We start from the raw sequence: 24057 nt of genomic DNA, 5'->3' as shown, positions 1-24057 counted from the left end.
CCATTACCATTGATCAGAGAGGAGGTGTGTTTGGAGCGAGGGATGAAGAGGAGGAGGAGGAGGGCTAATAGAAGACTAATACAAATTGAACGGGTAAAAAAGGGATTTCTATAAATGAGCATTTAAATAATAAGCCAGGCTCAGCCAGGTATTGGTTTCTCTGAGATCAATGGGAAATTAATGCAACTGATCCATTTTTTAGACCCACAATGGATGCTGCTTCTCCTGACTAGTATATTAGCTACAGATTAATAAAAATGGAAGAAGGAACCTCCCGGCCCTTGCTATTGATGTTCCTAGGCCTCCTTTCATCGCAACACATTCGTTCTCTCTGACAGACTAGCCGCAGGGGGTTGTGTTTCAGGGCTATGAAGTGAAATGCACTCTGTTGGAATGGATTGATCCTCAAAACAACACAGCATCTAATATTCATTCGGCGAACGCACAAAGGTTACTAACATCATTTGAATATATATGCCCTGTGTTTGAAGCAAAGTCTTCTCTCTGAAAGCTAAAAGAGTTCAATTGTACTGTGTTATAAAATGTTTCTATCTTCTCTTTGTACTGCCACTCTTTCTCTCTCTTTCTCTTTTATCTCTATTCCGTGTCTATCAGTCTCTGTTGTAATAACGTTGTAATAACATTTTACGTTTCTTTCTCCTCACAGCCCATTGGTGCCCTGAACCCCAAGAGGGCGGCGTTCTTCAACGACCGCTATGAATCCTGGGAGGACGACCAGGTGCCCAAGTTCCACTACGGAACCCACTACTCCACCTCCTCCTTCACCCAGATGTGGCTGCTGCGCATCGTAAGTTAACTTCCCCCAGCTGTACCCCACCTATATCCACCCCACCTACTCCCAGGTAGCCTAGCGGTTAGAGCGTCGGGGCCAGTAACCGAAATGTCACTGGTTCTAAATCCCGAGCCGCCGAGGTGAAAAATCTGTCGACGTGTCCTTGAACAAGGCACTTTACTCACATTCTCTCCAGGACTGCCGTACTGCTATGGTTGACCCTGTAGAACAACACATTTCACTGCACCTATCCGGTGAAAATGTCTCGCTTGTAAAGATAACTTGCCTTTTTCGACACATTAAAATGGCAAAATACTTATTTTGACCTCAATGGTTCAACTTGGTCCATTTTAAGGTTAAATGAAAGTACTGAATCCCACCACGATGTGTATAGAATAGGATTTAGGCCTTCATTTCTGTCACTGCTTTATGAAGAACAGATTACATTTAGAAATGAATGCATTACAGTTGCCACCTACCCGTCATGGTGTAAAATTTACTACCTATTCATCATTAGACTTGTAGCACGCCCCATTGCAGCTAATTGTTGTTTTCTAATTGGCCATGGATACATAGAGAGTCAGGTTGATTTATGTCACAGTGAAATACAGGCTCCATCTACACGCTAACGTATGCACAGTGTGTTGTCCCTGGCTGGCCTTGGTTATTTCTATGTTGTGCTGCTCGTAAAACAGAGAAGCAGCACGCCGAAGCTAAATTCATAACGTGTTTCTTTCTGTGTGTCTTTGCAACATAAGAGGAACTCCAAATGTTTTAAACATTTTTTTTCATTAAGTCTTCAATTGAACTATGTTTAATGAGGGGCTATTATTCTGTACTATTTTTTAAACTTCTGCTTCGAAACTACTCAATCTAAAGATTTCATGAAGTTATCTTTCTCCCACGTGGTGCTTTTGCTAGTTATATTGGTCACTGTATGTAACCCTCATCCAGCCGATATCAGACTCTTTCTGTTCCATCCACAGGGGACCATTCTGCCATGCAGGGAGGGATTCTAACCTTCCAGGGCCCTTGAATTGTCCTGTAATTGTCCCAGTAGCTCCCTATGGAAAAACCATTGATCCCATCACATCATTAGCTGGCTTATTACTGGCTTATTTTAAATCCACTTTACCAAATGCCCTTCAAATCAAGTGTCAACGTATGGATGGGATAGGAAGCCTATATCAACACTAGGACAGACCTTAAAAGTCCCGGTCCTGTATTCAAAATCATCTCAGAGTAAGAGTGCTGATCTAGAATCAGACCCCCCCCCCCTGTCCATATAAGCGTATTCATTATGAAAGTGTTAGCCTGGCTAATAGTAGTGTTAGCCTGGCTAATTGTGTCCGTCTCACTCGGGGGCTGTTGTTTCAGAGGGACGGTCTGTTGTTTCAGAGGGACGGTCTGTTGTTTCAGAGGGACGGTCTGTTGTTTCAGAGGGACGGTCTGTTGTTTCAGAGGGACGGTCTGTTGTTTCAGAGGGACGGTCTGTTGATCGACACAAGCAAGATTAAGCGTGATTAGAAACGCACCAATAACACACCTCTACAGGCTTCACAGCCACACAGTGACGCCTGCCGTTCGCTTAGTTCATTTCAGTGGTTTGTGACAGTGTCAACAAGTCAGACAATCTGTCGTCGTTGCATTAAGGGTATTAGCTGTAAGATATTACCTTAAAAAGCAACTTTTGGAAATGTAGATTACAGAAATGTAAAGCCAGATTTGAGCGTTGTTGCAAAACGTGTTTTTTAGCCAATAGCAAATGCTGTTTTTTTTGGTAATATACACATTGAACTTCAGTACATACACTGATTGTACAAAACATTAAGAACACCTGCTCTTTCCATTACACAGACTAACCAGGTGAAAGCTATGACCCCTTATTGATGTCACTTGTTAAATCCACTTCAGTCAGTGTAGATGAAGGGGAGGAGACGGGTTAATAAGGGATGTTTAAGCCTGGAGACAATTGAGACATGGGTTGTGTATGTGTGCCATTCAGAGGGTGATAAAAATAGTGCTTTTTAACAGGGTATGGTAGTAGGTGCCAGGCGCACCGGTTTGTGTCAAGAACTGCAACGCTGCTGGGTTTTTCACACTCAACAGTTTCCTGTGGGTATTAAGAATGTTCCACCTCCCAAAGGACATCCAGCCAACTTGACACAACTGTGAGAAGCATTGGAGTCAACATGGGCCAGCATTCCTTTTAGAGCACTTTTAACACCCTGTAGACTGGATTCCTGATTAAGGCTGTTTTGAGGGGGTATACTCAGTGTACACATTCAGACTAATTTTACTATAGTTTAAAAACGCTTCATCATAAGGATGTGGGGTCAAATGTCATTTCTTCTTCTCCTTTTTCTCAAATGTACAGTACACCACAGTGTCACAGGATATGTGGATAACTGATCATTCTCTCATTCTTCTTCTCTCGTTCTCTTCTATTATTCTTCTTCTCTCAATTTCCAGGAACCCTTCACCACCATGTTCCTCAACTTCCAGGGAGGGAAGTTTGACCACGCTGACCGCACCTTCTCCTCCGTGTCCCGGGCCTGGAGGAACTGCCAGAGAGACACGTCCGACGTCAAGGTAGCGACACACACACACACACACACACACACACACACACACACACACACACACACACACACACTGCCGCCACCTCCTCACAGTGGAGCTAGCTGTTGAAAGACAGACAGTGTACCAGAGTATCGACTAGAGAGGGCCTCTGAGGTCTGCACACTTCTCTGGACGTTCACCCACAAGTTCACACACCGAGACCCTCAACACCTCCAGACCCTTCAGCAGCCCGCCAGTGTGTGGAGAGGCCACCACTGTCCAGACCCCAGGAGCCAGGGAGCATACTAGGATAGGAGGAGAGGCCACCACTGTCTAGACCCCAGGAGCCAGGGAACGTACTAGGATAGGAGGAGAGGCCACCACTGTCTAGACCCCAGGAACCAGGGAACGTACTAGGATAGGAGGAGAGGCCACCACTGTCTAGACCCCAGGAACCAGGGAACGTACTAGGATAGGAGGAGAGGCCACCACTGTCTAGACCCCAGGAACCAGGGAACGTACTAGGATAGGAGGAGAGGCCACCACTGTCTAGACCCCAGGAGCCAGGGAACATACTAGGATAGGAGGAGAGGCCACCACTGTCTAGACCCCAGGAACCAGGGAACGTACTAGGATAGGAGGAGAGGGTGGCATCAGTCTCTACAGACTGGTTACCTTTTAGTTGTGATAGAAGTGTTTTGATAAAATGTATGGTTTTCTGTGTGGAAATAAACACACTTTAGTTTGTTTGTGATTGATGGATATCAATTGATTTAGATAGTGATATCAGATTTTGCATATAATAAATAAGAATATGTTCTTAATATGCTTTTCAAAGCTAGGGGGTCAAATGTCAACATTATCTTCCAAACGTATTCCAAACAAACATTCAACTTTCAAATTACACCCTTTTCATTGAATTAGCCTAAAGCCTTCTCAAAGGCCCCTCTTCTCTCCCTCTCATCACCGGAGAGAGAAAGTGGCTAATCTAATGAGCAAACAAACACACTGGTTTAAAAACAACAAGCCCACTTCCTCACGTCTTAAACCTGTCCACTCCACAAAACCTGACCTCAAACTGAAGGTTGGACATTTTACGAGGCCTCTTGCTTCCATGGGGTCGACCCGGGGAGGCCTGGTGTAAATTTGTCCAGTCTGAGGTGGCGGCACGGCCCCCTGTATTTCCCCCACCTTGTTAAGAAGTGCCGGGGGGGTGAAGGGCTGAAGGAGACCCCCTGTATTTCCCCCACCTTGTTAAGAAGGGCCGGGGGGGGTGAAGGGCTGAAGGAGACCCCCGGCCCTTCTTAACAAGGTGGGGGAAATACAGGGGGCCTCCCCGCTACACTCTCTGCCCCGGTCCCTCCATTATGTGCAGTGGCCCCTGCTCTACTGTGGTCAGAGGCCAGCTTCTGTGATCCCCAATCCTGTCCTGTCATGGGTCACTGCAGGGGCCATAGGCCCCCTCCCCCCAGTACACTTCAACAGTACACACAAACACACACACAACGATGCCTTTGGGCTAAGGCAAAAGGTCAGGAGGGGTCAGGGGATTGTGGCCGGAGGTCATCACGGTCTCTCCTACGCTACAGACAGACTGGACTGGCGTCTTTAACCTGTTATCACCATGTTATGCACTGGGATACAAAACACACTAAGACTTTTCCCCCCCTTTAGAAGGAATAGAAGGTTCTTAGAGTTTCCTACAATAGTCCTGAAGCTAAAGCTAAATGGTATACTTAGCATGCTAAATTGATACATCTCATTTGTAACCCTTCTTTGTTAACAAGGTGAATGAGATCATCCATGCGAGGAAAGAACGTTCTGTTATTTTGACGTGGCTAAACTCAACTCAACATGGAAGCTGTATTATTGAGTGCAGGGTTGAGCCTGTTCCTGTGTGTTTTGATGTGGAGTGGAGCTCTTGTGGTTGATCCACTGTGACAGGTCTAGACTGAGACCAAGCTAAATTCTCTCTCTCTCTCTCTCCCTGGGCTTTCGCAATCAAGTGTTACCGGTAATGCGAGCCATATGTTTTATCATTGGAGGCGAAGCGCGATCAACCGTCAACTCCTTCCAACTCCCCCAGCCACCACTCCACCCGACCCAGGCCCAAAGAGCAGGCCAAGTCTACATTTGAAACAAGATGGCTGCCTGTACTCATAAATGTTTTAAGAGCGTGGGTCACTTGTTAAAAGAGGAGGGTTGGGGCCTTAGAGACCCAAACTGTAGCAGAGGATTGGTCTGACCCGCCATAGACCCAAAGCCCAGTGGAGAGGGGGCCCAATGTTCTGACCCGCCATAGACCCAAAGCCCAGTGGAGAGGGGGCCCAATGTTCTGACCCGCCATAGACCCAAAGCCCAGTGGAGAGGGGGCCCAATAGGCCAAAGGTTCAATTCAAGATTGACTGAAGTAGCGAAGGAGGGGGGAGGAGGCAGGGGGGGGAGGGTAGAAGGATTAGTTTGGACCTTTGATCAGTAGTCTCTGAAGCTTTCGTGGTTGTATGACATGGATTGGTTGTGATGACAGAACATGTGCTTGGTTCTTTCTCTCCTGACTGAGCTCCCCTCCGGTCAATCTGTAGGTTTGGATATGTGGTTATGGACTGACACAGGGTATCTCTCCGGCTAGCTACCACCCCATGTCTCGGGTTACCACCCACACAACACATCTAGAGGAAGTGAACTCACTAGCTTCCTGTCTAATCGTGTATTTGTCTCCGTCCTGTTGGATGCAGTGAGGACTGCTCTCAGGTCTGAGCTTATAGACAGCCTTCCAGGGATTCTGTGTGTGTTGTTGTACATGTGCGTACATGCGTGCAGCCCTTACAGTTCCCAGCTCCTACCTGTAGCCTATTTGCCAGTATGTATTTGCATGTCAGGTTGTCACACACAGCCATGTCACAGGGAGACGAGGACATGACCGATGGGTGTTGACTCTGGTCTGGTCATCCCTGATGTCAGAATGTCACCCTGTCTCTCTCTCTCTGTCCATCAGGACAGTGACCAGTCAGCAGGCCCAGTCACACTGTGTTCTGTCAAACAGTTCAGGGTCTTGTTCATTAAGTCCTACCGTAGCAAAACCTAGGCACTCCGTTTTGTGCCAACTGAACACGACCTAGGAGACGGTTCACTGGTTCAGCTCTAGTCGGACAGAACTGGGTTGTGTTCATTAAGGTTAGGGTTACACACACAAAATATTTTGCAACTGAAAAAAAAAAAAAAAGTGTTCCTTATTGGACAAGTTCCGTTTCAGACAAGTAGTACCTCCCCGTCTCACTCTGTTTTCTTACGTTTTGTGCCAACTGAACACGACCCAGGACACGTTACAAGACAACTGCTCCTCAATGCTTTATTAACAGGTTATTTTATTAAGAGTTACTCACTCATTAGCTATTGTTTTATAGTGGAATCAAATGAAGAGTTACACTTGTGTTGTGGCTTGTCTTCATACTTGCGGTGCTCTGTTTATATACTGGCTGTGGATGTATCATGTTGAAATAGGAGTGCCTGCTCCATACGTAAATCCATGGTTCAATTCCCTGCTGTGGAATATGGCCGTAGTTCATGTTTGACACTTGTTATGTTGATGGGTAGGTTCAGTATATCACGAGGGGTAGATGTACGCCGATTAAACACGGGATTGACATTGGGTGTCGTGCTATTGTTTGTTGTACGTATCAGGAGGCGCCCGGAAGTGGGTTAATTCAACACGCACATTGTCCAGTCTTACCAGTTAGTTCCACGTGCCCACACACACTCCTAACGACGTTAGTGTTTTATTTCTGTTTGCGGGAAGGCAAAGATTTATCACGATATGTTTTGGTTTGCCCCATAATCTAAACGTTTGTTTCTTTCTGTATATGAAGGCGTTTCATACACATTGAGGCTGAGCTATGGTTTGTTAGAAATGAAGCCGGGTTTAAGGTTTACACCCTCAAGGTCTTAACATTCGAGCTCTTCAGTTTACACGAACGTTGATGTTTTTTTGGGGCCCATCGTGAAATGTCATAATTCCATAACGAAGTGTTCAACTGTGCACAGACACACAATCACATTGTGGTGAGTTCTGTGACCTGTCGCTCCTTCTAATCCTTCAGAAAATCCTTTGAGAAGCATAGAAAATAGAACATCATATATTCTGTTTGGCGCTCTACGATTACAGACAACCCCCCTTTCAAAAAGCGTGGAAACCCCAGCGCGCGCACACACACACACACACACACGAAAGGTTTTGATGCCTTTTATCGGCCTGCCTGCTTGCAGCGTGGTAGCAGGCAGGCAGCAGATGAGCAGTCTGAAATGTAATTTCCATGAGTAATGGCACAGCTCAAGTGTTGCGACTAGCTTCTGACTAGCTGTCTGAGGGACGACAGTGGCAGTCCCAGATTAAAGGACCTTCCGCTCACACACACACATACACACACACACACACACACATACACACACACACACACACACACACACACACACACACACACACACACTCATATATCCACATGCGTTCTAAATGTACTTTACACCGTGTCTTCTCTCTCTCTCTCTCTTTCTGTTAATGAACTCTCTCTCTAAACTGTAGCTTCTCACTCTGAAGGTCACAGTCCCCTGTTCTTTCTACCTGGCTGTCAGGACGTTGGGTCCTCAGTAGTCACATTCTAATGTCGTGTCCCACACACTGAGACTGGAGGCTGTATCACAGAGCATCTTGTCAGTGTTATTGGAATGAGGAAATGGCTTACTGTGATACTCTTCTCCCTAACTAAAAGGGGTGATTTATTGACTACAAATGTGAGACAAAACTATTCTAGAATGTACTGTATCCACTATCAGTACATGAACATGACATAACTTAGTGAAGGGACGGTTCAGGTTGGCTCTACAGTGTTAATGTCTGTCTGTCTGTCTGTCCAGGAGTTGACCCCGGAGTTCTACTACCTCCCTGAGATGTTTGTAAACGCCAACAACTACAGCCTGGGGGTGATGGAGGATGGGACTGTGGTGTCTGACGTGGAGCTACCACCCTGGGCTAAGACCCCCGAGGAGTTTGTACGTATCAACAGACTGGTACGTCACACACACACACACCCTCTCTCTCTCTCTCTCTCTCTCTCTCTCTCTCTCTCTCTCTCTCTCACTCACTCACTCACTCACTCACTCACTCACTCACTCACTCACTCACTCACTCACTCACTCACTCACTCACTCACTCACTCACTCACTCACTCACTCACTCACTCACTCACTCACTCACTCACTCACTCACTCACTCACTCACTCACTCACTCACTCACTCACTCACTCACTCACTCACTCACTCACTCACTCACACACTCACTCACACACAGCCGTTCTCTTCCTCACATGTCATCAAACCACTCCTCTGAAGCCCTGTCAGATCCCTACCCCTCCTCCACGCTAGACTAGCTTAGAAGGGAAATGCTAATGTAAAGAGACAGTGTTATTTCCTGTCCAGCTCCGGTCCCTTCCTGTTACTTGATCCTCCCGCTCCTCTGACATGACTCTGCTTTGCCAGCAGACTTATTAAAGACCATCTCACACGGCCAAGGAGTTATTGAGGAGGATGATGTGGTGTCCAGTTTCTGATCTCTCCCTCCTGTCCCCAAGCACACCAGACCTGTGTATATTTAGTTGTCAGAATTACTGTCGTAGTTTTATAGCACCACAGTGACTGCAGTGTCCTCTTACACACAGAGAAGCAGCAGAGATTGTGCTCAAGATTAGATTCCTCCTCTCTCCCATTTCAGATGTTCCAGAAGGTCAAAAAGCTCCACGTTTTTCTGGTGTCATGCTCAAACTGTTTGTCACCTCTGTTTAAACCACTGCGTTGAAGATTGTAAAATAATACCGTCTCAAACAGTCTAATGGCTTCCTCCCCTCTCTCTCTCCTTTCCGAAACAAGGATTCACATAAACCACCCCTGACCCTTGAGATGCTCTCCCAGAGACATAGGGCAGAGCTAATAACCATGGAGCTATGTCCTGCCCTGCCACATAGTTTCATGATGCTACTCCTGGCATGTCTTTTAGGACCTAGACACTTCCCACCTCTCTCCAGTCTCTGCCCAGTGGTAGTAATGAGTGGCTGATGAGGCAGCAGGGAAGGCTGTGGTGATCAGGCTGTGCTCTGTGACCTATGTGGTCGTGTTAATCAGGACGCTGATGGGACTCAGCCCACGTCATTAATCACACAACCTAAGGTGACACGCCAACGCCACAGAGATGGGGGGGGGGTCGGTAAGCACTCAGACACGCATACACAGATTGCTATCGTCAATGTACTCACACACATGCACATAGACTCATTGCCACACACTCTCAGATGGACAGACCAATGTCTGACACACACACACACACACACAAGCATGTACACACCCACATTTCCTTCCAGCTGGGCGTGTTATCCCCAGTCAGATGGCTTGGCTGTGTGGTGGTTAGACAGTTGGACATAGTACTGCTACAGCAGTGTGTGTTCTGCTGTCGGTCTGTCTGACTGCCTAGTGGACAGATGATCTATAGAGCAGGCTGTTACTGCAGATGTTACAGTAGGTAGTCGGACCACTGGAGCCTACAGCTAATTAGCGGCCAGGGCAGCATTTGGCTGGCTGACAGTTTGACTGCCGTTAACCCCCAGCGCTGTAAGGTGGACTGCTCTGTGACGCTGTCTGACTGCAGCGGTGGGGGGGATTCAGTGGCGGCTTCTTCACATGGAACTCAAATGTCCTTATCACGTCCCCCTTACCGCTAAGCATAGCAGGATCTCCTGATCTCTTCCACAGAGTATCACTGAGCACGGTCATGAATTATGTTTGTTGCTGTGATTCAACTGTTGTGTGTCCGTACTGGTCTAGTTTCCCTTCGCTGTAATTCCCATGGTGCTCTGTTTTCCTCCAGGACCGAGGCAATTATGCCCAACCTAGAACAGACTCACACACACACGCCATTACAGTGTAGATCGATCCAGCCCTTTGTTTCTCTCCTCCACTTTGTGCCAATCCTGCCGATATCGATCCATCCTGCACAGCAGAGCAGCTCGGCAGCGAGAGTAGAGGACAGGCGGGCAGAGAGGAGGCGTTGAGATGCTCCCAATACACACAGGATGTCAGGGCGCCAGGCTTTGTGAGAGAACAACACAATGGAAGTAGATCAAACAATAGTTACTGGTATTTGCCTACTCATCTAGTATCAGTTGTTTTTTTAAAGAATGTAATCTGCATAGATGAAGAGCCGTGTGTAAATTATCTGTTGAAACTATCTGCGTTCACATGCTTTGTCTGGACGTCTTCATGCATTTCCCATGAATACCACTTCAGTAGGAACAGAAGTTCCTTTAGTCGATGTGTTCCAGTGGGACGTCGTATGGTGACGGAACAGATATTATTGCCTGCAGGAACAGAGCTGTCTGTGGTGTCTAGAACAGCCCCCGCTCCCCAGCTGTTATGGAATATCTGACAGGCCGACACACCTGGGGCTACTGAGACAGACTCTCCCTCAGGAGAACGACGAGAGATATTGTTCTCTGTCTTGCTAAATGTTATTTCAATGCGCCCTCTTTAAGACTGTGTGTAAGCTAGATGTCACAGCAGGCTTCCCTTTACGGTGGTAGAAAGAACAGAGGGAGGACATTGACATTGTCGCCGAAACACGTTGCTGTGTCACAAGATCAATTACAACTCGTATGAGATGGAGAATGTCCAGCGAAAGAGAACGGAACGCAGGTTAGTTTGATCTGTAATGAACATGGAGTGTCTTGAACGCTCCTGGGCATTAACCCTCTCATTCTAGACAACACGTCCTCCTCACATACTGACACCATTAGAGGAAGTTAGTCCCGTCACCCTGGGGAAGGGGAGGGAAGGAGGGAGGGAGGGATGAGGCGGGTTTCCCCTCATGACTGATAGCTGGCATTAGAGGGTTCAGCTGGCTCTGGTGACATTATGAGAGGGGGACTGAAGGAGATGAGCAGTGAGGGGTTGAGAAAGAGAGTCTGAGATGAGAGGGGGGGAGTTAATGGATCTGTTTGGCTCTTTGAGCTTGTCGTCTGCTCCTAATGGCCCAGCAACACCACGGAGGGAGGAAGCTGCTCGGCTCGTTAATTAAGCACCATAGATGATTAACAGCTAATTAAAGCCCAATCTGGGAGGGCCATTAAACCCTCCACATGGAAGAGGATTGTGCCACGTAAAATGGCAGTTTTTTTTCCATTTTGCATCAGGGAGAGAGGGAGTGTGTGTGTGTGTGTGTAGTCTACAGCTTGTGCAATGTTTTTGTAGTGTGTGAGTTTTTGTTTGTAAAATTAGCCTGTATTAGTTTCCATATGTGAAGATGTAGGCCTCATTTAATTCACATTGAGTAAAGGAGAACACAATGGGTTCTAGTGCCATTTATTTTGGGGTATTTGCATCTTGTGTGCTCAAGTTTCACAGATGTGTCATGTTCACAGTATTCTGCAGTAACCAACCAACCACACAGTATTACTGCTGCATGCCTTTGTCTGAACGCACTACATTCCTCAGCCTTACTCCCCTCTACTCCCCTCTACACCCCTCTACCACCACCCTTCTACTCCCCTCTACTCCCCTCTACACCCCTCTACCACCACCCCACTACTCCCCTCTACTCCCCTCTACTCCCCTCTACACCCCTCTACACCCCTCTTCAACCCTCTACACCCCTCTTCAAACCTATACAACCCTCTACTCCCCTCTACTCCCCTCTACAACCCTCTACTCCCCTCTACAACCCTGTACACCCCTCTACTCCTCTCTATACCCCTCTACTCCCCTCTACAACCCTCTACTCCCCTCTACACCCCTCTATTCCCCTCTACTCCCCTCTACTCCCCTCTACACCCCTCTTCAACCCTCTACACCCCTCTACACCCCTCTACACCCCTCCGCCACCTCCCCGCTACAACCCTCTACTCCCATCTACACCCCTCTACAACCCTCTACTCCCCTCTACTCCCCTCTACTCCCCTCTACACCCCTCTACTCCCCTCTACTCCCCTCTACAACCCTCTACAACCCTCTACACCCCTCTACAACCCTCTACAACCCTGTACACCCCTCTACTCCTCTCTATACCCCTCTACACCCCTCTACTCCCATCTCCTCCCCTGTACAACCCTCTACTCCCCTCTCCTCCCCTCTACAACCCTCTAAAACCCTCTACACCCCTCTTCACTCCTCTGCTCCCCTCGACACCCCTCTAAACCCCTCTAAACCCCTCTACAACCCTCTACTCCCCACTACACCCCTCTACACCCCTCTACAACCCTCTACAACCCTCTACTCCCCTCTATAACCCTCTACAACCCTCTACTCCCCTCTACAACCCTCTACACCCCTCTAAAACCCTCTACACCCCTCTACTTCCCACTACAACCCTCTACTCCCCTCTACAACCCTCTACACCCCTCTAAAACCCTCTACACCCCTCTACTCCCCACTACAACCCTCTACTCCCCTCTACTCCCCTCTACTCCCCTCTACAACCCTCTATAACCCTCTATAACCCTCTACAACCCTCTACTCCCCTCTACAACCCTCTATAACCCTCTACAACCCTCTACACCCCTCTACTCCCCTTTACAACCCTGTACAACCCTCTACTCCCCTCTCCTCCCCTCTTCAACCCTCTACTCCCCTCTACAACCCTCTAAAACCCTCTACACCCCTCTACACCCCTCTACTCACCTCTACACCCCTCTACTCCCCTCTACAACCCTCTACACCCCTCTACAACCCTCTACAACCCTGTACACCCCTCTACTCCTCTCTATACCCCTCTACACCCCTCTACTCCCCTCTACAACCCTCTATAACCCTCTACTCCCCTCTACAACCCTCTACTCCCCTCTACTCCCCTCTACAACCCTCTACTCCCCTCTACACCCCTCTACTCCCCTTTACAACCCTCTACTCCCCTTTACAACCCTCTACTCCCCTCTCCTCCCCTCTTCAACCCTCTACTCCCCTTTACAACCCTCTACACCCCCTCTACTCCCCTCTACTCCCCTCTTCAACCCTCTACTCCCCTTTACAACCCTCTACTCCCCTCTCCTCCCCTCTTCAACCCTCTACTCCCCTCTACAACCCTCTATACCCCTCTACACCCCTCTACACCCCTCTACACCCCTCTACACACCTCTACTCCCCTCTACACCCCTCTACAACCCTCTACTCCCCTCTACTCCCCTCTACAACCCTCTACACCCCTCTACTCCCCTCTACAACCCTCTACTCCCCTCTACAACCCTCTACTCCCCTCTACTCCCCTCTACAACCCTGTACACCCCTCTACTCCTCTCTATACCCCTCTACACCCCTCTACTCCCCTCTACAACCCTGTACAACCCACTACTCCCCTCTCCTCCCCTCTTCAACCCTCTACTCCCCTTTACAACCCTCTACACCCCTCTACTCCCCTCTACAACCCTCTAAAACCCTCTACACCTCTCTTCACCCCTCTGCTCCCCTCTAAACCCCTCTACAACCCTCTACAACCCTCTACTCCCCTCTACTCCCCTCTACAACCCTCTACACCCCTCTACAACCCTCTACACCCCTCTACTCCCCTCTACAACCCTCTACTCCCCTCTACTCCCCTCTACAACCCTCTACAACCCTCTACAACCCTCTACAACCCTCTATAACCCTCTACTCCCCTCTACTCCCCTCTACAACCCTCTACTCCCCTCTACAACCCTCTACTCCCCTCTACTCCCCTCTACTCCCCTCTACAACCCTCTACACCCCTCTACACCCCTCTACAACCCTCTACACCCCTCTACACCCCTCTTCACCCCTCTAAACCCCTCTACAACCCTCTTCAACCCTCTACAACCCTCTACAACCCTCTTCACCCCTCTGCTCCCCTCGACACCCCTCGACACCCCTCTAAACCCCTCTAAACCCCTCTACACCCCTCTACTCCCCTCTACAACACTCTACAACCCTCTACACCCCTCTACAACCCTCTACAACCCTGTACACCCCTCTACTCCTCTCTATACCCCTCTACACCCCTCTACTCCCCTCTACAACCCTGTACAACCCTCTACTCCCCTCTCCTTCCCTCTTCAACCCTCTACTCCCCTTTACAATCCTCTACACCCCTCTACTCCCCTCTACAACCCTCTAAAACCCTCTACACCCCTCTGCTCCCCTCGACACCCCTCTAAACCCCTCTACAACCCTCTACTCCCCTCTACACCCCTCTACTCCCCTCTACAACCCTCTACACCCCTCTACTCCCCTCTACAACCCTCTACAACCCTCTACAACCCTCTACACCCCTCTACACCCCTCTACACCCCTCTTCACCCCTCTAAACCCCTCTAAAACCCTCTTCAACCCTCTACAACCCTCTTCAACCATCTTCAACCCTCTGCTCCCCTTTACAACCCTCTACTCCCCTCTACTCCCCTCTACAACCCTCTACTCCCCTCTACTCCCCTCTAGTCCCCTCTACAACCCTCTACAACCCTCTACTCCCCTATACAACCCTCTTCTCCCCTCTTCAACCCTGTACACCCCTGTACACCCCTCTACTCCTCTCTACACCCCTCTATACCCCTCTACTCCCCTCTACACCCCTATACTCCCCTCTACAACCCTGTACAACCCTCTCCTCCCCTCTTCAACTCTCTACTCCCCTTTACAACCCTCTACTCCCCTCTTCAACCCTGTACAACCCTCTACTCCCCTCCACAACCCTCTACACCCTCTACAACCCTCTACTCCCCTCTACAACCCTCTACATTCCTCTACTCCTGTCTACTCCCCTCTACTCCCCTCTAGTCCCCTCTACTCCCCTCTACAACCCTCTACTCCCCTATACAACCCTCTACTCCCCTCTTCAACCCTGTACACCCCTCTACACCCCTCTACTCCTCTCTACACCCCTCTATACCCCTCTACTTCCCCTCTACACCCCTCTACTCCCCTCTACAACCCTGTACAACCCTCTCCTCCCTCTACAACCCTCTACAACCCTCTACTCCCCTCTAAAACCCTGTACACCCCTCTACTCCTCTCTATACCCCTCTACACCCCTCTACTCCCCTCTACAACCCTCTACTCCCCTCTACACCCCTCTATTCCCCTCTACTCCCCTCTTCAACCCTCTACTCCCCTTTACAACCCTCTACACCCCTCTACTCCCCTCTACAACCCTCTAAAACCCTCTACACCCCTCTACACCCCTCTTCACCCCTCTGCTCCCCTCGACACCCCTCTAAACCCCTCTAAACCCCTCTACTCCCCGCTACACCCCTCTACACCCCTCTACAACCCTCTACACCCCTCTACTCCCCTCTACAACCCTCTATAACCCTCTACAACCCTCTACTCCCCTCTACAACCCTGTTTTAGGTCATTCAAAATGAACTTTCCTGCTAAGAATAATAGTAAATAAGTGTGTGTGTGTGTGCGCTCCCCTTTACAACCCTCTACTCCCCTCTACTCCCCTCTACAACCCTCTACTCCCCTCTACTCCCCTCTACTCCCCTCTAGTCCCCTCTACTCCCCTCTACAACCCTCTACAACCCTCTACTCCCCTATACAACCCTCTACTCCCCTCTTCAACCCTGTACACCCCTGTACACCCCTCTACTCCTCTCTACACCCCTCTATACCCCTCTACTCCCCTCTACACCCCTATACTCCCCTCTACAACCCTGTACAACCCTCTCCTCCCCTCTTCAACTCTCTACTCCCCTTTACAACCCTCTACTCCCCTCTTCAACCCTGTACAACCCTCTACTCCCCTCCACAACCCTCTACACCCTCTACAACCCTCTACTCCCCTCTACAACCCTCTACATTCCTCTACTCCTGTCTACTCCCCTCTAGTCCCCTCTACTCCCCTCTACAACCCTCTACAACCCTCTACTCCCCTATACAACCCTCTACTCCCCTCTTCAACCCTCTACACCCCTCTACTCCTCTCTACACCCCTCTATACCCCTCTACTCCCCTCTACACCCCTCTACTCCCCTCTACAACCCTGTACAACCCTCTCCTCCCCTCTACAACCCTCTACAACCCTCTACTCCCCTCTAAAACCCTGTACACCCCTCTACTCCTCTCTATACCCCTCTACACCCCTCTACTCCCCTCTACAACCCTCTACTCCCCTCTACACCCCTCTATTCCCCTCTACTCCCCTCTTCAACCCTCTACTCCCCTTTACAACCCTCTACACCCCTCTACTCCCCTCTACAACCCTCTAAAACCCTCTACACCCCTCTTCACCCCTCTGCTCCCCTCGACACCCCTCTAAACCCCTCTAAACCCCTCTACAACCCTCTACTCCCCACTACACCCCTCTACACCCCTCTACAACCCTCTACACCCCTCTACTCCCCTCTACAACCCTCTATAACCCTCTACAACCCTCTACTCCCCTCTACAACCCTCTACACCCCTCTACACCCTCTACAACCCTCTACTCCCCTCTACAACCCTCTACACCCCTCTACACCCTCTACAACCCTCTACTCCCCTCTACAACCCTCTACTCCCCTCTACAACCCTCTACACCCCTCTATACCCTCTACAACCCTATACTCCCCTCTACAACCCTCTACAACCCTCTACTCCCCTCTACAACCCTCTACTCCCCTCTACAACCCTCTACTCCCCTGTACAACCCTGTACAACCCTCTACAACCATCTACTTCCCTCTACAACTCTCTACTCCCCTCTACAATGCTCTACTCCCCTACACAACCCTCTACTCCCCTCTACAACCCTCTACTCCCCTCTACAACCCTCTACTCCCCTCTACAACCCTCTACTCCCCTCTACAACCCTCTACTCCCCCTACAACCCTCTACAACCCTCCTCTCCCCTCTACTTCCATCTACACCCCTCCACCACCACTCTACACCCCACCACTCTACACCCCTCCACTCTACACCCCTCCACACCCCACCACTCTACACCCCTCCACCACCCCTCTACAACCCTCCACCACCACCCCTCTCCTCTCCTCTCCACCCCAACCCAGCACCACCACCCCTGTCCACCCCAACCCACCACCACCACCCATCTACACCACAACCCTCCACCACCACCCCTCTACACCCCTTTTAAATCCAACCCACCACCCGTCTGGCTCCCCTAAACACGGCTCCTTGATTGACCCAGGCTTATACAGCTCCAAGATTCATGACCCTCATTGTAAATACATAGGTTTGAGATGTACCCAGGGATTGTAAACAGGCCCACGGTGGAGAGACCATGTCTTTACCTTAACCACGCACACACACATACACACATCACACAGGGCTCCTGAGTGGCGCAGCGGTCTAAGGCACTGCCTCTCAGTAATAGAGGCGTCACTACAGACACCCTGGTTCGAATCCAGGCTGTATCACAACCAGCTGTGATTGGGAGTCCCATAGGGCGGCCCACAATTGTCCCAGCATCATCCGGGTTCGGCCGGGGTAGGCTGTCATTGTAAATAAGAGTTTGTTCTTAACTGACTTGCCTAGTTAAATAAGATACACACACACCTTACTCTGGTCTTGATGTTGCGTGACACAGAGATCAGGGGAGATTGTTGATTTTTACTTGATCCCCCCTCGCCAGATAACTAGACGTCTCTGGTCACTGTCATGTTTCACCAGCATTCCACAATAAATGACAAACAAATAACCTCTCTCTCTCTCTCTCTCTCTCTCTCTCTCTCTCTCTCTCCCCTCTCTCTCTCCCCTCTCTCTCCCCTCTCTCTCCCCTCTCTCTCCCCTCTCTCTCCTCTCTCTCTCTCTCAGATCTGTTTATGATTAGGGTAATAGCAGGTGATCATGTGCTTTGGCTTAACCAGCCACCGGGGTTACTGGTTCTACTAGTCACATACATGCCGAACCTGGAAGTGGACTATGCCGTGATCTTAATAGGATGAATATTTGATCTTGATGAATACATATTTCCCCTTCAGTTTATTGTACTCCTTCAGTGTGGCTCCTCTCACTCATCTAACCTCTTGTAACTCTGCTGACAGCTCCGTAAACTACACGCATGGGAAAGGACCGTAAGGCCATAAGAACACGATGCTCAGACCTCTTTATAAAGAGTGACAGGAACATCCACTAAACCACCCAGAAAGAGAGAAATGTAGAGGGGGGAGACCCCACCCAGAAAGAGAGAAATGTAGAGGGGTGAGACCCCACTCAGGAGCTGCTTGGTGGGTCAAACGGTAGCCTAGTGGTTAGAGCGTTGGACTAGTAACCGGAAGGTTGCGAGTTCAAACCCCCGAGCTGACAAGGTCGTTCTGCCCCTGAACAGGCAGTTAACCCACTGTTCCCAGGCCGTCATTGAAAATAAGAATTTGTTCTTAACTGACTTGCCTGGTTAAATAAAGGTAAAATAAATAAAAACCAGTTGACTGATGGAACAGAAGCTGAGCGAGACAGAGTTGAACACAGGTCTACACTCCAAACCCACCACGGCTTCTCCTCGTCCCTTTGGAAGTGTCAAATATCTGTCAGGCAGTCCGACAGCCTACAGGAACCCTCCCCTCAGGTAACTGGGACAGACGAGACGGTCGTCTTTTCTGTGGAGTGCCTGTTGACGGCAGCTAGTCCTTTAGTGTGAAGTACGGTAATGGACATACAGACAGACACACACCGTTTGTTTGTTGGGAGCATCACACTGTCTCTCCTACTCCGCCAGCCAGCCGGGATCAGTGAGCCAACCTCAAAGCTCGGGCCTGGCCGTGCTGAGAGACGAGAGCCCCTTTAACTTGACCCACATGGTGTTACTCACCCCATAACGATACCCACCCTACTCTCTGTTCTTCTCTGTCCAAGCACTGAGGTCTGTCAACTCAATATGCTGACAGCCCCTCACGCAAAGTGTGTCAACATATGGGACAAGGCCATTATCCAAAATGGTTGAAGTCTGAGCATGTGAAAAAGAGGGGTAGATTGGGGGGTGTTTTGGTGTGCTTGAGTTGAGATGTGTGTCAGACTGTTTTTTTCTTCCTATCAGACATTTTGAAGTGATGTTTGCTTTGCTGATCGTATCGTGCCCCTGGCAGATTTATAGAGCTCCCCCCTACACAGAGGTGTCATCAGGGCTGTGGGAAGTGTCAGAAGGAAGGGAATGTGTGTGTGTGTGTTTCCCACACGCCACCCTATCAGGCTGCTCTGCTCCTCTGGTATGACCACCAGCTACATGGGGTCAAAGTTCACCCATGTTTACATTCGCCTCTCATCCCCACAACTCTCTCTCCCAATACAATCAGGCAGGCACCATCCAGGGACACCCGTAATGCTCACTCCCTCTCTCTCTCCCAGAACACCCAGAGGGGCCGCTGTGAGAGTTGTGGTTAGCCGCTAATACCGCTAACTGCTAACAGCATAGTTCCTGAGTTAATGAGTGAGAGCACCGAGTTAGCCTAACGTAGCGTTAGCTTAGCTTAGCGCTGATCCATCTAACTGGAATGGGAGTCTGTGAGGCTACAGTATAACATTACAAGGCCTGCGGCAGGGTGGGAACGAGCTACAGCGTCTGGTCAACGTCAGCCAGCGCTCTCTGAAGGGGTATTGTCATATGCGAGGGCAGACATGTTTACTGTGTGCTCTGTGTTTTACGAGCTCTAACCCCTCCTTCTCCTGCTCTCTCCTCCTCCTCTTCAGTGATGTAATGGAGGAGGCTGAGGCTGAGGGAGCCTGAGAAATGGCATGATCTATGGCCGCTGACACACTCACTCGCTAATGCTGTCTCTCTCCCTCTTGCTTCCTCTCTCTCTCTCCCATCCTCTCTATCTATCTCTCTCGCCCATTCTCTCTCTCTCTCTCCCCTTCTCCCTTCCCTTCTCTCTCTCCCTTCCCTTCTCTCTCCCCTCCCTTCTCTCTCTCTCTCCCTCTCTCTCTCTCTTCCTCTCTCTTTCCTCTCTCCCCTCCCTTCCTCTCTCTCCCTTCCTCTCCCCCTTCTCTCTCTCTCTCTCTCTCTCTCTCTCTCTCTCTCTCTTTCCCTCTCTCTTTCCCTCTCTCCCCTCCCTTCCTCTCTCTCCCTTCCTCTCCCCCTTCTATCTCTCTCTCTCTCTCTCTCTCTCTCTCTCTCTCTCTCTCTCTCTCTCTCTCTCTCTCTCTCTCTCTCTCTCTCTCTCTCTCTCTCTCTCTCTCTCTCTCTCTCTCTCTCTCTCTCTCTCTCTCTCTCTCTCTCAGCCCATGCATGGCCTGGCAGGAGGCTTTTCTGCAGCACTGCAGTTTTTGCAGAGGCTTTCTCTTCTCTCCGTCCCCCTCCCACTCCTTACCCTCACTAATATTCCATCTCTTCCTCTCCCTCTCCCTCCTTACCCTCACTAATATTCCATCTCTTCCTCTCCCTCTCCCTCCTTACCCTCACTAATATTCCATCTCTTCCTCTCTCTCTCTCTCTCTCTCTCTCTGGGTGTTTGAGGTGGATTGTGGGACAGGTGGCATCTTTACCCCGCTTCGTCCCAGTCAAGCATGCACACACACACTACACGCACACTGACCCTCATCTACACTCAGGTCTGCATTTCAAAGACGTGGCATTTGACAAGGACGTCAAGTTTAGGTCATCCATCACACAGGGCTCAATGACCCCCAATATCAGCTCCCCTTCCTCCTCTACAGACATCAATCCCCCAGTCGTCTCTATTCACTCTGCTTACTATGCTCTCATCTCAGCTCAGCTCATCTCGTTTTCTCATCACAAACCACCTTCCTGCCTGATGTGGAAGGTCATCACAACTTTATTAACACTGGAGCAGCTTAACAGAAGTCATGTTTAAAGGTGCAACGATTCATTTCATTTCAATATCTCTAGTTGCACATGACAAACCGCTAGTGATCTACAGTGAGATTCGATGGAGGAAATTCAACTGAGAGAACATCATATAATAATAATTTCGAATGAAATCTGCATGAAAATCTTAAATTAGGTCATGTTTATTTTATTCACTGTGTAAAGATATTGATAGCATTGATAATTGGTTATGTGCCCTGGAAGCCTAGTCTTTCTATACATTTAACTTTGAGGTTTATTTTCCATGTGAAGTGAACACAGCTGTTTGCCGGTAATGGAAATCCGGTAGTGGTTCTTCCGTTCATACAGTCGGCTCTCTTTACACTCTCTATCCTTTAGTCTATTCAATGGCACATCCTGTAGGACTCCGAACCATTTACATCAGGGGATAAGTGTAAAAACTATCCCAGCTCAAGAGGCTTTAGATTGGGGTAGAACTTCAAATCTAGCCTGGGGCTTCTGTTTTTGGGAAGGCCCAAATAACATACTTTTTCAGATTTGTTAGTTGGAGTGTACGGATTCTCTTTTCACCATTTACTGATTTAAAAAAATAAAATAACATCCAGCACTTTAGATGTCCGTGTGACGTTGTTTCCTATTTATACTTCCACCACCAAAACGCATACTAACAGTACAGTAAGTGCTCCTCTCTTTATTATATATTTATAATTATTATTAAGTGGTCCGCTCACCCACGTGTCGTTCACCTGAATGAATGAACCCCTCCGGCAGACAAAAAGGGGGTTTTGAGTACAAGTTAGTCACCTCCATAATACATTTTAATCATCTAAGCAACTTCAATCCGTAACCCAACACATCAACTATGTTACCCAGAAAGAGAGCACTCTGAGTAGACACGGAACATGACTGTCAGACCCCCTAGCTAAACACTCCAGTCTGCTCCACAGTCATTTGAGACAGCCTCGTTCTCAATTCTCTGTCTCTCCCAACAGATATCCAAACAATTCCCCATCCAGTAAGTTCTGCCACTAACTCCAACTAATGGTACTGTACATGTATGTCTGTCCCTGGGATACGCCTGAAGTGTTTACATAGCTTTAATTCATTTGTTACTCACATACTTACTGTAGATGCTAACAGTGGTGATGTGTGTGTTAGCTTGTTAGCCTTATTCTAGGTGAATGATGCTCGTCTCGGAAATTGAGCTTTTGGTCTGTTGATGAACCATTTTACTCATCACCTGCTCTTCCTGCTGAGTTTGACCCTCAGTCTGGAGCTGTGATTGGTTGGGTGTGTTTGTTTGTGAAACTGAAACACAGTTGGGTAGTCCCAGGTAGCCTTGCGTTAATCTTCGTCAGACCCACTTCTGTGGATTTCGGCGTCTTTTAGAGGGCACTTGTCATTTTTCATATGGAAGTTGGGAACTGATGAAGTAGGCTGTCACGCAAAATTGGTGTGTCCCAGAGTTGACGTCTGTGTGGGCCATGTCAAAGCTTTATTGCATTGGTTAATTGAATCAGAACTATAGCACTTTCCCACAGCCTACTCTTTACTATGAATCATACATACCACTTTAGACTCGACCCACAGTCTACAGTACAGTATATGCCAGGCCTCCCTCCAGGTCTCTCCAAATACTCTGTGACATGTTTGTTTTGGGGAGATTTTACACAATCACAGCTCACTCTGCTTCTCGTCACCGGTCGAGCAGGATATTCACCCTGCTGTCTCATCTCGGGTTCCACTTAGACCAGCGAGACGTGTGTGTGTCGGGTTCCACTCAGCGCAGCGTTACAGTGTGTGTCTCTGCCTGATGACCTGTACCCAGAAGTCTCAGGGTTGTAAGCTGCGTGATTGGGGAGAGAGGGAGAGACTGAGGAAAAAGGTGTGTGCGCACGGGGGCGTGCTTGTCTCTGTGTGTGTGTGTGTGTGGGGGGGGGGGAGTTTTCCCAATGAGTGGCCACAGAGGCAGAGCTCAGAGCCTGGGCCCCCAGGACGGGAGAGGGGAACTGGGGCATGACGTAAGGAATGAGAGCCAAGGAGGCAGCAGCCGTGGAGGCTAACATTCCATTTCCCTTATTCACATACCTGCTGCAAACTGACGTCGGGCTCCTCGGCTACGGCGAGCTAATAGGTCCTTTAATCAGACACCCGTCAAACGCAGCAAAACCAAACACCAGATGAAAGGAAGCAGGAGATGCCTGGAAAGGAGGAGAGGAGAACGATGGGGAGGGAGGGGAGATGGAGGGAGAGAGAGTTATTATTCTTTTGGAAATATTATATGGGTATCATATATCTGTAAGTTGTGGACTGATTGTTTGATCTGATAGTGTTGCTTAGCTGGGATCTGGAAGGGGGGGTGGGTTCTTAGCTGGTATCTGAGCTGTTGAATATTCTGTCTATATACAGTGTGGGTATCTGATTTGACTCTGCCCATTGTGTTCTGAGGAGTGTAGGAGTGCATAAGCCTGATGAATGTCCGCCCTAATCTAGTTGTAATCAATAGGGCTGTCACTCTGCCTGCACTGGACATGTGTGTTCGATCACACACATGCAAATGGGGGGGATTGATTTGTTAAGTGACATTTTAACATTCTTACAGACAGGTTTCCTTAAGACCTTAAAAAGGTTAAAAGTTTTTTTTTTAGAGCCTGGTAAGTAAGAGGAAAGCATTCCTTGGCACCCCATTAAGAGCAGTGAAATCCACCCCTATAAAGTTCAATGTATGGACAATGTACAGGTAACTGCCAAAATAAAGGAAACACCAACATAAAATGTCTTAATAGGGCGTTGCGTCACCACGAGCCAGAACAGCTTCAGTGCACCTTGGTATAGATTCTACAAATGTCTGGAACTCTATTGGAGGGATGTGACACCCTTCTTCCACAATCATTTCCATAATTTAGTGTTTTGTTGAAGGTGGTGGAAAACGCTGTTT

At 49.0% G+C, this 24057-nt stretch overlaps 1 protein-coding gene across 10 annotated transcripts in view; it reads left to right on the top strand.

The window, feature by feature from the left end:
* Positions 1-24057, top strand: part of LOC110497375 (lipopolysaccharide-responsive and beige-like anchor protein) — a 319123-nt gene that overhangs the window by 224428 nt on the left and 70638 nt on the right. For all 10 annotated transcript variants that reach the window (XM_090210434.1, XM_090210433.1, XM_036954299.2 and 7 more), the window contains 3 exons: positions 668-808; positions 3266-3385; positions 8264-8416. In XM_090210434.1, coding sequence (XP_090066560.1) covers positions 668-808; positions 3266-3385; positions 8264-8416 — 414 coding nt within the window. The remainder of the gene's footprint in view (positions 1-667; positions 809-3265; positions 3386-8263; positions 8417-24057) is intronic.

Source organism: Oncorhynchus mykiss, chromosome 19 (genome assembly GCF_057628025.1).
Source record: "Oncorhynchus mykiss isolate SJ-2025 chromosome 19, ASM5762802v1, whole genome shotgun sequence".
In the NCBI taxonomy this organism is placed as follows: Eukaryota; Metazoa; Chordata; class Actinopteri; order Salmoniformes; family Salmonidae; genus Oncorhynchus; species Oncorhynchus mykiss.
The sequence above is the reverse complement of the archived record's forward strand: the minus strand, read 5'-3'. Positions and strand labels throughout refer to the sequence as shown.